The sequence below is a fragment of the Vidua macroura genome, chromosome 4, assembly GCF_024509145.1.
Source record: "Vidua macroura isolate BioBank_ID:100142 chromosome 4, ASM2450914v1, whole genome shotgun sequence".
Classification (NCBI taxonomy): Eukaryota; Metazoa; Chordata; class Aves; order Passeriformes; family Viduidae; genus Vidua; species Vidua macroura.
The window spans coordinates 70,736,222-70,753,873 of NC_071574.1; the positions used below are offsets into that span (position 1 = coordinate 70,736,222).

The following is a 17,652-nucleotide window of genomic DNA, read 5'->3' on the forward strand; positions in this document are numbered from 1 at the left end:
CCCCCTCCATCATCATCTCGCCTGGACCCCCTCCATCATCTCTCCTCTCCCCGCCTGCTCTGCTGCCGGTTTCACTCTGCTCCGGGCTCGCCTCGTCCTGCAAAGCAGCGCTGCCGCCTCCTCCTCCTCCTCCTCCTCCTCCTCCCCGGCGGCACCTGACGCGCGGGGCTCCCGCCCGCCCCCGGCCCGTCCGGCCCCTCCCGCCGCTCCCGGTCCGAGCGCGAAGCCGCGGAGCCGCCGGGCGCTGCCGGCCGTGCCCAGCGCAGCCCCCGGAGCATGCGAGGGCGGCGGGGGGGCTCTGACCGCGCTGCCCCCCCGGGCGGGCCGGCGGCGGGGCTGAGCGGCGGGCACAGCGGGGACGGGGGGCAGCGCGGACGGACGGCGTGAAGCGGGCGGGGGGCGACGGGCAGCGCGTCCTGCCCTCCCTCCCTCTGTCTGTCTCCATCCCTCCCTCCCTCCCTCCATCCCTCCACCCCGGCCGGGGGAGCGAGGTGCGGAGCGCGTCTTGGCGGGGGCTGCCAGCCGGGGATCATGCTGGGGGAGCTGCGCCTCGGCACCGCTTTCTCCTCGCCCTCAATGGAGCCCGGACTTTTTCTACAATGACTTTCCCCGAGCTGAGCAATGGCAGCTTGAGTGGGAACCGGACGGGACAAGGCAGCCAGAGCGCTGCCAACCGGTCCTGGGGGCTGCAAGGGGACGAGACCCCCGAGGGCAACGGCACCACGCTGACTTTTGCCTTGGATGTGCAGGCGGTGGGCGTCGGGGTCTTCCTGGCCGTCTTCATCCTCTCGGCCATCGTGGGGAACATCCTGGTCATCCTCTCGGTGGCTTGCAACCGGCACCTGCAGACGGTCACCAACTACTTCATCGTCAACCTGGCCATCGCCGACCTGCTGCTCAGCACCACCGTGCTGCCCTTCTCGGCCACCCTGGAGGTGTTGGGCTTCTGGGTGTTCGGGCGCATCTTCTGCAACATCTGGGCAGCGGTGGACGTGCTGTGCTGCTCTGCCTCTATCATGAGCCTGTGCATCATCTCCGTGGACAGGTACATCGGCGTCAAGTACTCCCTCAAGTACCCCACCATCATGACCGAGAGGAAGGCGGGGGTCATCCTCGTGGTGGTCTGGCTCTCCTCCATGGTCATCTCCATCGGGCCACTGCTGGGCTGGAAGGAGCCGCCGCCGCCGGATGAGAGCATCTGCAGCATCACGGAGGAGCCGGGCTATGCCCTGTTCTCCTCCCTCTTCTCCTTCTACCTGCCCCTCATGGTCATCCTGGTGATGTACTTCAGGATTTACGTGGTGGCCAGGCGGACCACCCGCAGCCTGGAGGCAGGGGTCAAGAAGGAGAGGAACAAGTCCATGGAGGTGGTGCTGCGCATCCACTGCCGCAGCGTGCTGGAGGAGCCTCTCTCCAGCACCCGGAGCAAGGGGCACAACTTCAGGAGCTCCCTCTCCGTGCGGCTCCTCAAGTTCTCCCGGGAGAAAAAAGCAGCCAAGACTCTCGCCATCGTCGTGGGTGTTTTCATCCTCTGCTGGTTCCCCTTCTTCTTCATCCTGCCTTTTGGTAAGTGACCCCATCCCAGCTCCGCTGCCTGGGGCTGAACCCCTGAGGACCTGCTCCCTGGGACAAACTTTTCAGGACACAACTCATGCATAGAAATGAGGGATAGGTGACTGATAGGTGAATAAACCAGCGATGAATTAATTCAATTAATTAACACTTACTCAATATTTATTAAGCGAAGTCATATAATCAATCAAAGTAGATAGCAAGTGAATAAAATAGCAGCATAATAATTGCTTTAATTAATTCATTCTGCATTCAGCATTTCAACTAAAAAAGTTTAGGCTAAGGAGGAAGCAGCTCTGTTTCAAACAGGCTGTTTCTATGACACAGTGGTCTCCAACAACAGTTTTGCTGTCTTCTCGTTCTCCCAGTTTGGGAACTGCACCTGGATATTCCCCTGTGGGTCCAGGGCTCCCACCTCTGTTGGAGATGAGTGAGGTTTTATTCCTTCAAGGAGTGCATCAGAGCCTGAAGCACAAATCTTAACTTCCTGGCTTGCTGCTGTTGTGCAGGGACCTGGAGCAGGACCGGGTGTTATCCACAAGGGTGATGGGTGAAGATCCCATGTGGTTTTCCAGGGCTGATCCACCACCCCCAGGAGCTGTGGCCCTGCTGTAGTGCCCGTGTGCTGATTTAGGGCTGTCTCTCATGTTGTGCTCTAAAGTTTTGGCAAGTTGGTTGTGAAAAGGATGCTCCCCCCTGCGTGCAGGGGAGGCTGAGCAGGCACAGAGCCCACCAGGGACCTGTGATGTCCAAAGCAACGTCCCCTTCCAGCAGCAGGGACCCAGGATGTGCAGGGAAGCCAGCGCTCCTCATCCTGACAACAGGCACCCAGCTCAGGGGACCTGATTAACCCTCTGGAATGCTGTAGCTAAACCTGGAGCTGGGAAGAGAGAGATTAAAATAATTCCTGAGTACCAGCAGCAGCCTTTGCACAGAGCTCAGCAAAGCAGAGAGGTCTGTCATTCCATCTGCCAGCTGGGACCCACGTGTCCCACAGCCCATGGGGGACTTGTGTCCCACCAACCCTGCAGCCACAGGAACATTCATCACAGCTGGGGCTGCACTTTTTCTCAGGGTTTTTCAGATCCTCTTGCTCGGGGCTGCCTCTCAAGTCAGCGGGAGCAGCATCTGTGACTGCAGGACAGATTTTGACCTGCTGAGGTTTTGAGCTCCCTCCAGCACTGGGGCTGTTTCCCTGGGCCGTGTCCCCAGGCACAGCTGGAGCCCAGGGCTGTGGAATCCCTCCAGTGGGATAATCCCCTGGGATCCATGGTGCCTGGAGAGCTGAGGTGTCCCTGGAGTGGTGAATCAGGGCTGTGCATGTCTGCTCTCACTGTGCTGCTTTCTGGTGCCTCTGCTCCGGGGTCTCCTGTGGGTGAGGGTGGTGTTAGGGGGGTTTGGCTCAGCTCTCCACGGGGGTGAAATCATTGCTGTGAGGAATTTTCACCCTGTGGGAGCGTTGCAGTTGATGGTATAACTCAGGCAGAGAGCAGTAAAACTGCACTGAACTCCTCTCCCTGCAAGACCAGGGATGAATTACCCCATTTGACCGTGCCTCGGTTTCCCTTTCAGTGATCAGGTGTATTGGAGGGAATGGAGGGGAGGTGGTGTAACCTGCAAATAAACAGTTTGGGATTCATGGGGCTCAGGGAGATGCCAGTCCTTGAAGGCTGAGCTCCCTGAGCAGCCCCATTCTGATATTCCCTTTCTTGGCCAACCAGGGCAGGAACCAGCTCCAAACCTCATTTGCACCTTTACACTTTAAAATCACAAAAACTGAATGATTTGGGATGGAAGGGACTTTAAAGATTGTTTAGATCCAACCACCTGACAACCTTCCAGCTGATGGAGCTGGAAATCGGGATCCTGTTCCTCTGAGTTACTCCCACTACTTTGAAATAGAGAAGGAACCTCAGGAAAGTATTTTTCAGTAGGAAAAACTAATTTTATTTTGTTTTACCATATCTGTTCTGCCTTGAGACCCTTGTCCCAGCTTCTCTGCTGATGTAAATCAGAGAAGTCAAAGGAGGCACACTGATTTCCACAGCTAAAAATCCAAACTTCATTCTTTAGGTGCCTCCCACGAACCCATTTGCTTCCTCCGAGCACACAACTGGCCAAGTCCTTTATAAACATGGCTTTGATCTTTGCTTCCTGCCATATTATATGTATAATATAAACACGGCAAAAGTTCATTTATTTTATGACTGCAAAATGTGCTGCCTCTGATTTCCCCTCCCTCCCTTTATTAATGGCAATTTCCTATTCAAATCTGAGAATCATTCAATGCTGTCAAGAAGGGAACAGAAACTTCTAATCTTGGATTTTACAGCTCAGGAGACAGGTCCGAAACTTGCAGAAATCGGTAAATTTTACTGTGAATCCACAGCTGAAACATGCTGGGGCCAACTCTGCTAAAAAAAGAAGGTTGTGAGTGGTAAAGTAGAATGGGTTTTATTTATTTCACAAGACAAAATTAGGTGAAATAATTCAGGGCCAACTGAAAATGATATTGATACACACTTTAAATGAAAGTGAAACTCCTGTGAAAAACAAAATAACTTTCAATTGAAAAGCAATGTATTGTTTCAACTTCAGAGTAAATTGGAATTTATTAAAACTCAGAGAACATTTAAAATTGAGCCTTCAAATTGTATCCAAGTGAAATGAATAAGTGATCTATTTTCTTCTGAAAATATCCAAATGTTTTGACTTCTTGTTTTCTCTCTTTGACATGAATTTGCTGGAAGTCATCATTGAGTCACACTGTTCACTGATGTCTGATTAAAATTTCTAGTGAAATTAAATTTTTCAAGTGACAAAAGACTCTCAGCTCCACTTTAAAGTCCTTCAGCACTCGGAAACTTCCGCACTCGCGCCGTCCTCGGTGTCTCTGAGTCTGCACACATCCTTGCCACTCTGCAGAGTAGCTCCCACATTTGTTACACAGGAGCAATATTCATCACACTGGTGCCAAAAAACTGAAATAACCCAAAATTTCAGATAGCAAGAACTATGTGTGTGCCAAATGCTGTCAGCCATTTCTCCATGCTCAAATAATCTACAATGATTTTTCTTTAAATCAGCTCGAACTCCCCGATACCGCCACAGTCTATTTATCAGCTGAGTAATTTAACTCCCTCTTGGATGTGTGATCGCAGTCCCTGAGCACGGGATGTTGTCACCAGGAGTTTAAATGCAATTAACAGCTTCTGTGGCTAATGAGGATCTTTAGCAGCGAGTTGTTCATCCCAAGATGAAATCCCAGTTTGTAGTTCGTGTTTGGGTCCTGTCTTTGCCGAGTGTGGAGAGCGGTGGAGCTCTCCTGGGCTGCTGGGAGGTGGTTCTGGGTTTGTGGCAGGGTTCCTGTTCCCTGAGCAAACACCTGCCAAGAGAATTTACCTGGAGACTTTTCAGAGATGTAGGGCTAGGAGTTTAAGGCTGGTTTGTAGCACAGAGTTCATGTCCCTGTGGTTGTCTCAGGCCATGGAGATGCTCCAAGGGCTGGGGCTCTGCTCTGGAGCCAGGCTGGGAGAGGAGAAGGCTCCAGGGAGAGCTCAGTGCCTAAAGGAGGCTGATAAAAGGAGGCAGAACAACTTCTTATATGGGCAGAAAGTGATAGGACAAGGGGCAGTGGTTTTGAACTGACAGAGGGCAGGGTTAGATGGGGTATTGAGAAGAAATTCCTCCCTGTGAGGGTGGGGAGGCCCTGGCACAGGCAGTCCAGAGAAGCTGTGGCTGCCCCTGGATTTCTGGAAGTGTCCAAGGCCAGGTTGGAGCAACCTGGGATAGTGGGATTTGTCCCTGCCCATGGCAGGGGTGGTGTTGCTGGTCCCTTCCAACCCAAACCATTCTGTGGTGGTTCTGTGACTACAAAAACATCCAGGCACAGCTAATGAGCTGATGGTGTCTGCACTGCAGGTATTTGCTGAAAAAGTGGGATATATCCTAGTCTGGATTTTTTACTCGATGATCTCCGAGGGCTTTTTCAACTTTAACAATTCTGTGGCTCTATAGATGTTTCACTGGCTCTTCTGATAATGGAAAATCCTGTTAAAAGTTAGGTTCTGGATTTGTCCTTGCAGTAGGACACCTATGCCAGGTGGTCAGGGAACCAGAAACCCCTATAGGTAGATAGTAATCTGCTTTCTCAAACCTGATCCAGGAGGACATAAGTAAGAGTAGGAGGAGGGATGGAGGCCTGATTCCCATCACTCTTCAGCTGGGGAGCACCTGAAGCTCAATGTGAGTTCTCAGGCAGGCCCATAGCAGGAGTGGAGGTCAAGACCTTCTCTATCAGCACCTCAGAAGGATCTAGGAGGAAACAGCCATCCCTTGGGATCAAGGATGGACTAGCTGGTACCCAGGATGGTGATTTATGTACCTCAGTGCCTGTGTTTTTTAAGCATGGTCTAGTCTGGGCTCCCATAGTGGGCTCCCGTGTTTGTTATCCTTTAGATTTGGTCAGAAATCAAGACTGGTGTGAGAAAGAAAGACACGTGGTGAGAAATGAGGAAACACCTTCGTTAGTGCCACACAAGGGTGAAGGGAACAACCTGAGGCTCCCTTCACCCTGTCCATCCACAAGCAGCAGGTTACCCAGACTGGGAATGCCTGAAGAGATCCCTGAGCATGGATAAAACCCTCCAGGCTGACAGTCTAATCTTTCCCTTGGGTTGGTGACCTGCTGTGCTTGCAGTGGAAGCTGCTGCTCATTTCCAGGTGCGTTTCAGAAGAACAGTGAACTGGCTTTTCCACCTGCACCCTGAAGGAAAGGCAGCTGCTACACCAGCCAGGCTCTGAAAGGTCTCCTTCAAGCCAAAATATAAATATATTTTTAGTTGCTGTTTGACATAGGGCAGGAGCCCTTTCACAAAGCTTTTTGCAGAGCTGCAGCAGTGCTCAACTTCAGGAAGAGCCACTTGTAGAATAAATGATGGGGAAAACACTGTGAAAGCACATTTCATGTGATGTGAGACCGTGTTCTGGTAGAAATTGAGAATCTAATTCTACTCTGATAAAAGAGCATTTAGCATGGTTTCCTAATAGAAAAAAAGCTTATGTTATCACTCTGTGCCTGTGATGAACTCACCATCTGGTGAACTCTTTTGTGATTGAATCACAGAATGGTTTGGGTCAGGAGGGACCTGAAAGTTCATCTCATTCCACCCCCTGCCATGGGCAGGGACACCTTCCACCAAAGCAGGTGGCTCCAAGCCCCATCCCCTCTCCTGACCTGGTCACACTGCTCTGGATGGAGCCCATCATCAACCCCTGTCGCATTTAAAGAAGTGCTAAAAGTGCTCTGATATCCCACATTCCTATAAAAATGGACAGATGGGTGAAGGACTGAAAACTCCTATACTCTCCCTCACAGAAGGAAGGTTCAGAGCAAGCTCAGCACGTGGTTAGACATCAGAAAATAATGAAAATCTGCCACAAGACACAATCCCAGGAAAAACCTAAACTTCTTTAGTGTTGTTGTGCACAGGACCTGATTAAAAAAAAAAAAAAAGGTGATTTGAAAGTAGAAGGATAAAAGTACATTTAATTACTTTGATTGTCAGGGCAGTCCTTGTATCACCTGAAACTTTCTGAGTTATGGTGGAAGTGGCAGAACTGATGTGGAGAAAGGAATGCAAATTGCTCTGGAATAATTATCTACGTCCCAGAGCATCAGATCAAACTGGAACAAGAGCAATTGGGATGACCCATGCCATCTGCCACAGGTCCCCCATTGGTCCTGGTCCACAGGAACCATACATTGATTAAAAACACCAGCAAAGACACCAGTGGTGTCAAAAGCTGCTGGTACCAAGCTCTGGTTGCATTTATTGAACATCATCCAGGCAAGAGGCACCACAGGATGTTCCCGTCAAATGGAACATCCAAATTACCATGCCAAATTACCATAAATTTATTAAATTATACAGGATGGATGGATGGATGATGGATGGATGGATGGATGGATGGATGGATGGATGGATGGATGGATGGATGGATGGATCTTCCAGCCCATCTCCCATTCTCAAGAAGAGAACACTTGGCCCCAAACCATTCCTGAAACATTTCAGGACTATTCTTAAAGCATTAAATGAGGGGAAATCCATTGTTTTCCCTGACAGATTTTGCTGTTGCTTCAGCAGCCCCCAAATGTGATTTCTGCTTCTCTTTTTCCCACGCAATAGCATCAGGGCTGTGTAGCAGCCTGCCAGAGTGTCATTCCTGGGGCATGACAGCAGGGATGTGTGCAGTGGGAAAGGCACGAGGACACGTGGGGATGTGCAGCCCTCTGGGGTGGCACTGGGGGAACAGTGGATTCACCTGCAGGGATTGTGTCTGTCTCGAGAAACTCTGTGGAAAAACAGCCTGGGAGCTGGGTTTCCCTCCAGGGAAAACACATTTCCATCCTGCAGGAGGGGCACAGGAGGCAGTTCCAAGTAGGCACATGGATAATGAGCCTATGAGTAAATTATGCAGCCAAAGCATTAGACAGTGTTGATTCCCTCCACGTGCCCGAGTGCAGAAGACACCAGGGTGCAGAAAAACAGGGAAACACTCCATGTTTGTTTGGAAATAATCAGCCAAAAACAATTATTTGGAGCCCAAGTGTTTCCTACCTGTGTGGGAAGCCAGGGGTGGACAGAGGGGCTCTGCACAGTTTCTGCTGTTGTAACAGCAGATGCCTTATTCTGGACCTCAGTTAATGATGTGGGCACCCAAATTTGAACATCCGCTCTGCTTGTGCCTGACCAAAGCAATGCAGTGATTGGAAGCAGGACCCAGATATTCCATGACTTGTGCAAGGGATTATTCTGCTTCCAGTCCACCCACTACACCACCAAATAAAACTATTTAAAGCCAAATGTCCATTTTTATATGGCAGAGTCCTGACGCATCTCGAGGCAGTTGCTATAAGGAGTTGTACCACAAACAGGGAAAAAATAGACCCTGAAAAAACTGAAACTACTGGGATTCAGTGAGCAAAATGTTACAAAATCTCTCAACAGGAGTTTTGGAACCAATACCAGAATACACCGCATAACAGTAAATTCATCTATATTAAGCTGGGTTTGATGGCTTCATTATATTTGACAAAACAGGTGTATTTCTTTGGGAAAGCAACATGAGTTATCTTCTGATGGATTAATAGGAGTTTTACCTGCTGTGATTACTGTGCTGTATTCTAGGTAGGGCTGATTGCACCTTTTAATATTATGGGACCCTTCTGGGATAAAGTCCCAGTTTCTGGTGCCAAACATTATCTGTGAGGCGAAATTTTCCGTTCTCTGTCTCTGTAACAAACTAAGTTTGTTCTGCCAAATGTGAGACAACTTGAGATGAACAAACCTGTGAAAGATGACAGGCAAAACACAGATTTTGGTTCTTTGGGTCTCTATCCTTGCAGGTACAAAGCAGGAGATTTATTTCCATCATTCCTTATGGGATAACTTGCTGTATTGATTCTATGATTGTAGTGAATCAGCTTTGTTCGCTGATTAGGATTTTTTCACTGATATTTAGGAAGAATTCCTTCATGGAAAGGGTTGTCAAACACCAGCAAAGGCTGCCTGGGCAGTGGTGGAATCCCCACCCCTGGAGGGATTTAAAAGCCATGTGGGTGTGGCACTTGGAATGGTTGGATTTTGTGATTTTACAGGGCTTTTCCAACCTTAATGGCTCTGTGATTCCCTGATTCTACTTCTGCCTGCCCTGCGTTCTCTGGTTTGGTGCTCTGTGACACTGTCACATGGAAACAGAAGGCTGCACTTCTCCCTGCACCATAATTTATGGGTGAGATCAGCCCAGGGATGGATTAACTGGAGTGGCTGGAACAGGAGATGGTTTTTAGCTGCTCCTAATGAATAGCCTTTCTTCAAGAGGGCTCATAGCTGATGCCTTTGGAGCCAAGCCCAAGAACCACCAGATCTGGTGGCAGAAAACCAACTGCCAGCTTGATCAAGAGAGGGCATTTCCTCCTCCTGGGCTGTTTCCAACCTGAGGCAATTCACAGCTCAGGCATTAAGGCCCCTGAAATGCATCTTTAATTTTACACCCTCCAGTAGCTGGGGAAAAAAAAAAAAAGGAAAAAAAATTACAAGGGATTCCTGCTGGGAGAAATTCCTGCATTGGACAAATCCAAGCAGCCTTTCCTGTTGTTCACAGTGAGCACATTGATGGCATTCAGTTAAGGAAGATCAACAGGACTGGCCCCAGACAGCTCTTTCCAACACAAATCTGCTCAAGAAGTGTGCCTGGAGCTGTAGGCACATAGGATTGTTGGTGCCACTTGGTTTCAGGACATGGAATCAAACTTGCTCCTCTTGTGTCCAGGAGTTTGTTTATTTGTCATGGTTTATGGGATCTGTATTTCCCACAGTGAGTCAGAGGCTGGAGCAAATCACAGGGGCTTCCCTGTCTTATCTCCTGAATTAAAGAACTCCTGGCTGTATTGCCCTGCAAGGCTCTTGCAATGCAGGACTGAAAGTGCTGAGAAACCCAAGAACAAAGCTGTAAACCTTCCAAAAAAATGTCCATGATGGGGAAAAAAAACAGCCACAATGCAGCCCTGCAAGAGCTCTCCAATTAAAAAATTGCATCAATTATGCAAACACTGAGCAGGGAACAGCCCCCACTGCACAAGAATTTGGCCCCAGACTTTGCTGGAAGGGCTGTGCCAGAGTTCAGTCCAGGAGACAGGGGCAAGACCTTGGTGAAAGTATCTAGGTGGGGAAAAGATAAAAGAGAAACTTGTTTGGAATTGGGGAAAATCATATCCTAAGCCTGAAACTGATGGCTTGTAGCACAGAGACAGTGAGGAATGGGGGTATCTTTGTGGCAATGAGGCAAAAGGGGGTTAGGGCAGCAGGACCAGGAAAGGGACAGGAATTTCCCCTGCAGCAGGAGGATGATGTGGAGCCAGGCGTTGCTGAGGGGAGGATGTCACCAGCACAGTGGGCTTGTGTCACATCTCATCCCTGCCTGTTTTCCAGCTCAAGTTTCCCCAGAGCAACTCCACAAATCACTGAGTAATGACAGGGATCATGGAGGGCACTGACCCCAAAATCCAGGAACTCAGTTTTGAGCCCCTAGGTCACCAGAAGAAGCTGGAAATGGTGTTATTTCCTGCCCTCTCACCTGAGAGCCCGGCAGGAGACCTGACAGCTGTATTCCCTCCCCAGCTGTGTTCTCAGAAAGGGAATTTGGAAGGGCATGGGGCACACAGAAAACAGCAGTGGTGACACCATCAGCTGCCCCTTGTTCTGGTTTGAGAGCAGAGGACTTGGGTTCAGAGCAGCTTCCAGCTTTTGATCCTCAGCCTTTGAAGTCAAGTTCTCTCAAAGACACTTTCCAAACGGCACCAAAAAAGGTTTTCTATGGGGTCTTTCTGTTCCCAGGGTTCCTTCCATAGGAATTATCTGGAAAGTTGTGAGGATACAGTGTGAAGTCCAGCTGGCAGGCTTGTGGGGGTTTGGGGAAACAAAGCGGAGTGACTTTACATCACAGGTTTTGTTTTCTGTGCATTCCTCACTCAGATATTTTCATATAATCACAGGTTGGTTTGGGTTGAATCCCAAATACCATCCAATTCCACCCCCTGCCATGAGCAGGGACACTTTCCACTATCCCAGGTTGCTCCAATCCCTGTCCAATCTGTCCTTGGTCACTTCCAGGGATCCAGGGGCAGCCACAGCTTCTCTGGGCACCCTGTGCCAGGGCCTCACCACCTTCTCAGTAATGAGAAAGAGAATGAAGGAGCAAAGTGGAGGATTTTCCAAATATTGCATCTCTTCCCTCTCTTCTGCCTTGTAAAAGCCAGATTATTTGGGATTAAATCATGCTGTGCTTCACTTCCAGTGACACCCCACAGCTGCAGCACTCCTGGGCTCTTTGCAGACTGATGTATCTGAGATCCTTCATGATGCACAAGTCCATTAGTGACGTGCTTCAGCCTCTTCTGTGTCAGGGGCTGTTCAAACAGAGTTATTTCTAGACTGGAGCAGCTCACACTAGTGGATCCAGATGGAGGTGGGAGGCAGCACAGCACCCTGTAGTATCTGCATGCAGGCAGATTGCAGTTTTGCCAGCATTTAGGCAAAGGAGTGGTGCAGATACTGGCAGAGAGCTTCTGCTCTCCTGGGAAAGCCACCCAGGAGAAGGGAACAATTCCCATCGCACCTGATCACCTCCCTTGCCACCACCCTCCCTTCCTGAGTCCCCTTCCTTGAACACCTCCTTAATCAGTGCTTCCCTTCTCATCCATGGCTTTGGTAGACAAGGAATGTGATAATTTCTGGTGTGCAGGTAGACAGAGAAATTGGGACCAGACTCACAGCTGAAGGTTTCTGTGGAGGGTTGTCTGTGAGCAGGTGGATGTCTCATCTCCCATCATTGTCCATGCTTACCAAGCCTTGATTGCTCACCAGGCTTGGATTGCAATTTCCTTCCCTAAAATATGCCCAGTGCCATCCCTAAGGTAGATGAGGAAACCACGAGAGGTTTTGGTTGCAAAGCAGGATGGAGGGAAGCTCCATGCTCTTCCAGAAGGACAGCCAGGGTCCAGGAGGGACATCCCAGGGCATTTATCTCCAGTGGTACAACATGCATGGGCAACCTCAGTGTCTGCTTTCAGATGACTGGATTGCACCTGGATTGCTTTCCCCAAAAAATTAAAAAGAAAACCAGACACCCTCGTGGGAAATACATCCAGTAACCTCCCCACACTAACATTTCATTATCTGTCCCAAAAACTGGAGTTTAGGATCAGCCCTGCAGCTTGGCACCTTGGCATGTCAACGCCTTTCCCTCAGATGCATCTTTCCACAGGCGGGTTCTGAAGCTGTGCCCTGAAAATTAAAATAAAGGGGTCACTGCTGCCTGCTCAGATGGCCTGAGAGAAGCCAGCCTGGCTTCCTTCACAGTGCTGCCAAGCATTGAAGGGCACACCTTTGCTTCAGTGCAGGAGCTGTAGGAAGTATGTATAAAAGTCTCTGAAGGAAGGGCTTAATTTTTGCTGACAGGCAGAAATAGAGAAGAAAAGTAATTTGTGTGATTTTACTGGTCTGACCTAAGCATTTCTTCTGGAGTCTCCATCACTTGGCCTGTGCTCCAGGAAAGCAGGACCCCACTGACTTTCTCAGCAGATGGAAAACATGGATTTGTCTGCCAGTTTGGCTTCTCCATTTAGGACAGGTAGTGACACTAAGGTCTTGGACAGGGAGGTGGTGCACGCAAAGTTTATCCTTTCACAGCTTTAGGTCTTTGCCCACCTGCTACCACTGAGATGTGAGAACCAGAAACACACAAGGCCAGGTTGGATGGTGCTCAGAGAAACCTGGGAGGTGTCCCTGTCCATGGCAGGGGGCTGGAGCTGGATGATATTAAGGTCCCTCCAACCCAAACCACTCTGCAATTCCATGATTTTCTAACACATGTGATGCTCAGACTCTTCCTGGGATTCGTTAACGACCCCAGTGGGCAGCATGGCTGCTGCTCTCCTGCGGGAAGGGTCCATGAACTTCCCCCAGAGGTCAGGGGAATGAGGACGTGGGCGGTTTCGTTTTCCTGCTGCAAGGACAGGGCAAGGGAAAGTATTTACATTCAAAACAGAACTTTCCCAGTGTCTGTGGCTGCTCGAGTCGAAGGCAGGGAGGGAAGGGGGCTGAGTGGAGAGTGTTTACATTAAATGGGGCCATCAGCCTGTCAGGGTGAATTCCACACGTTCAGCTGGAAAAGGTCTGTTCCTTCCCTGTGTACTCTCACTGCACACCCCTCAGCATGCACTCAGAGAAACCACAGGTGATTAAATTAACAGCCTAATGTATGGAACAGAAATAATTTGCTCCAAAACCGAGCGTTTATTGCTCAAAGCAGAGCTGGGTGACTCACAGCAGAATTCAGATCAGCCATTGGAGAGCAACACTGCAGAAATAGGATCACGTCTGCCACCCCACCAAGTACATTGGCAAACCCTCAGGTGCCTTCTTCCTCATCTTGTATCTCCTCATCTTCTTCTCCCTTTTCCTGATTCTCCTCTTGTCTGTACCCCTCTGTGGCTCTGGTGGCAAATACCATGGGCAGTTGTCACATTTGGAGAAAGGATTGTCTGTCTCTGCAGTTCCCCATGGATCAGCCGTGATCCCATTCAAAACCTCATGGGCTTCATGTGTGTCCCAGTCCCTGAACCTCTGCTGCTGTGCCTTGGGAGAGGCCATTCTGGATCTTACTGCATCCAGTTCTTGGACATTTTATTGTTTGCAGTGGGAACATATCCGTGTCTCCTTGCAAATTCATTAGTTCTGTGTCCGTGACATCTTCTTTAAGTAATTGGATTATTTCCTTAGATTTCACCCTTCTGGCAAAAAACTTCTTAGAGGTCTTCTCCCCCTGTAGCCTCTTTTTGCTGAATCCATCCCAGCTAATGAATTGCTCCTGCCTTTACCACCCATATTCCCCCACTGATCCATCTGGATTTACTCCCCTTTAGGTCACTGATGCTTTGAGTGCTTTGGGAGACCAGCTTTGTACTTTGCACTCAAACTCTTGAAGATACAGCAGAAAAATGGGTGTCTGGGCAAGCAGTTCTGTGTGGTAATAACCCTGATGTCCCTGTTAGCAGTGGTCCTGACAGATCACACTTCCCACCTGGAGAAGAGATGGAGAAGAGAACCACCTGGATTGTGTTGGTGGATGTCCCCTGTGGCTGCCTCTGTCTGGGCTATGCAGTTTGGTGCTCTGCCTGTGAAGCTGGAACTGGGTTTGGACAATTCTGGGTCATGCCACAGAGATCTCCAAGGGAAAGTGTCCAAAAAAATAAGTGGTTGCTCCCTGCCATGCCCAAGCTCATGCTCAGGGTTGTACCACAGGGTTAATTCCATAAGCCCATACTTTTCACAGCTGTTTTTGCTCCATAAGGGATTTTCCATAGGATCCTTCTTCCAAGCTCAGCTGGAGACATCTCCCAGGTCACTGGAGGAGTCACACCTTGAAGCCCTGAGGTCCCCATCTGGCAGTGCTGGAATGGGGATGAAGAAATGCTGCTCGCCTGCCAGATGTGAGTCATCCTCCCTCTCCAACACTGCCTGATGGTCACCATGGGGACCAGGCCAACCACCTCAGCAAAATGGTCTGGGAAAGTCCATTTTTCTGCCTCCCTATTTATTTCTTGACATTTTTAAACACCTTCCTCTCGCTCTTCTCCAGCCCAGGAGTGGCTGCATTTCAGGTTCACGGGGGACTAAGGAACCTTTATTTCATTCCAAACTGCCTCATCATGGAGGCAGCGCTACCACACACGTTTGGAAAAGGTGTCAGAGACCATGAGAAATCACTTTGCTTGTGAAGAGACAGAGGGACTGAGCCAGCTGTAGGTGAGGAAACCCTCTTCAGGGCCTGGCAGGCACCCAGGCAATGCTGTGGGCACTTTTAAGGGCTCTGCAAAGCAAGACACTGAATTTAGCTGTCAGCATTGGGCTCACCACTGTTGTCACCCTGGTACCTGTAGAGATCCTTGTACACAGAGATTTTCTTCCTTCTCAAGGTTAAATCCTTCCTCCTTGAGTGATTGTTGGTCTCCACCCCACTCTGAATGTCTTTTTTGTCCCAATTCTGCTGGTGCTAGGCTGATCACTCAGAAAAGTTTCAGTGCTAGCAGGTTTTCTCTTGTTTTCATCCTCTCCTTGGTTATCCTTTCTGTTTGTTGCTCCATTTTATTCCCTGCAGGAAATAGAAACACTGTGGCAGGTTTTGACAGGTAATCTGGAGTTTGGGCCCTGCAGGTTTCAGCAGAAACCACCAAGTCTGACGTCAGTACTAAGCCATCCATTCCCCCAAATACTGGCACAGAGTAAAACCAATCCCACTAGACAGATGCTTCCATTAAATTTGGGAATGTCCACAAAACCACTCAGAAAAGTCCTACAAATGAAAAGCAAATTGAGCTGTTTATTGCCATTAACAAGCAGGGAAAAAAAAAAAAAAAAACAACACCAACAAAAGAACCCAAACAAACAGCAAAACAACAGAGAATGCAAGAATGTGATCATTTGGGAACAATTCATTATTTGTTATTCCTACTAATAAAATCTATTTAGACTGCAGTTGTGTACAGGAACATGAGGGTAGGAGCTGGAATTCCTATTGTAAAATGATGATTCCTCACTCCAAAGACTTCACTGCTTTGTTTTTGTGAGTTTAACTGTGCAAATTGTTGACCTCTGGGTGCCATTAGGTTGTGGGGCTACCTCGAGTGCTCCACAGGAGATGCACAGAAGAATATCAAGCATTAAAATGTCTATGTTTTCAATGAAAAGTTGGAAAGTGAGGATGTGGAAGCACCCAGGGGAGATCCAGAAGGCTCATAATGGTCCTTTATCAACAGATCTAGAATCTAGTGAGGGAAGAGTTGGGCCAAAAGAAAATTAAACTCTCTTTTTCAAAATGATCCATAATGTCCTATTTCCTCTTGAATTTTGATTAGGTTTGGTTTGTAAACTTAAATGTAAGCAAATTTTAATATAAAGTACTTCCACATGTGTGTTCCTCCCTACCCCAAAAGAAAAGTTTTGCTTAGAAAAGTTTCAATATTGAAACTTTGCCTTTGTTTTCCAAATTCTTTCTTTCTCTCTCATCTAGTTTGGCAAAAATAATTTGACGAGTTTTCTCCACGTGAAAATTTGTTTTTGCCTCCTCCAATATGTGAATGAAAGAGGCCACCAATAAATTTATGGCACTGAGTCAGGATCAGGCACAGGGACAAATCCCTCCCAGTGTTACCTCCAAATCCCTCTCTGGTGCTCTGGGCATGGATGGTATCACCCAAACCTCCTCAAGCTGGCCAGAGCTGGGACAGCAGTGCCCCAGGAGAGCAGGTTCATGACCTGGGAGATTCCCAGGCTGCAGGGCCAGCCCGTAACTTGGGCTGTTTCCTCTCTCTCAGTGGGAACATCCAGGGATTTCTCAGTGCCAGGACATCAAAGAGGAGATTATAACCAGCTGTCTCACAGGCCTAATTGATAGCAGGCCTCTTTATTCCACAAGGAGGTCTCTGAGGGAACCAAGGGAGGTCCAAAAGAACAACAAAGGATCGTGGATGTTCCAGGACGATGTGTGAGGAGGGCAGAGACCACCTTCACCCCAGGGTCTCCTCCAGGGAGCAATCTCCCAGCTGGTCCAACCCCTTCTTCCTTCCCTGAGGGCAGAGTCCTTTAGTGGACTCTGGATTGATTTGTCACCCAGATTTATGCCACCCAACTCCTCCATCTTGTTTGCATAGCCCAGTGCAGGGGCAGGGCAGGATGTCAGTACAGGCTGGGGGATGAAGGGAGAGCAGGGTGCTGGTGGAGGAAGCACTGGACACGACCCAGCAATGTGTGTCCACAGCCTGGGAAGCCAGTGGCATCCTGGGCTGATCCCCCAGCGTGGGCAGCAGGGGAGGGGGGGACTCTGCAGGTGAGACCTGCAGAGCTGCTCCAGCCCTGGGGTCCAACAGCAGGAGAATGTGGAGCTGCTGGAGCAAATCCAGAGGAGGCCAAGGAGATGCTCCAGGGCTGGAAGAGCTGGGTGTGCTCACCTGGAGAAGAGAAGGCTCCAGGAAGGCCCCAGAGCTTCTTCCAGTGCCTAAAGGGGGCTTTTAAGAAATATGGAGAGAGGCTCTTTACAAGGGCTTGTAATGACAGGACAAGGGGCATCAGTTTTAAACTAAAAAAGAGTAGGCTGAGATTGGATTTAAAGGCAAAATTTTTTACAGTGAGGGTGGTGAGGCCCTGGCACAGGCGGCCCAGAGAAGCTGTGGTTTCCCCATCCCTGCAAGTGTCCATTTTCCAAGGCATGATTTGACCATCTCCAATAACTGAAAGACCTTTCTTCCAACAAAAGGTGAAATTGTCTGAGTTGGAAGCATTTTGTCCCCCATTCTCATCAGAGACCAAAAGAATAAGAGACTCAATTTGCCATTGCTTGCAGCATTCCTGTTCTTCCAAATCTGTGGCCAACTTGGTGCCCCATCCAGCCTGGCTGGGGTGGGAAGTGTTGGCTCTTCCAGCAGCCAGGAGTGCAGGGCTGAAATGTCTGATGGCATCC

At 49.2% G+C, this 17,652-nt stretch overlaps 1 protein-coding gene across 1 annotated transcript in view; it reads left to right on the forward strand.

The window, feature by feature from the left end:
* Nucleotides 1–599: 599 nt before the first annotated feature.
* Nucleotides 600–17,652, forward strand: part of ADRA1D (adrenoceptor alpha 1D) — a 41,987-nt gene continuing 24,934 nt past the window's right edge. The window contains exon 1 of the mRNA XM_053976827.1: nucleotides 600–1,566. Coding sequence (XP_053832802.1) covers nucleotides 600–1,566 — 967 coding nt within the window. The remainder of the gene's footprint in view (nucleotides 1,567–17,652) is intronic.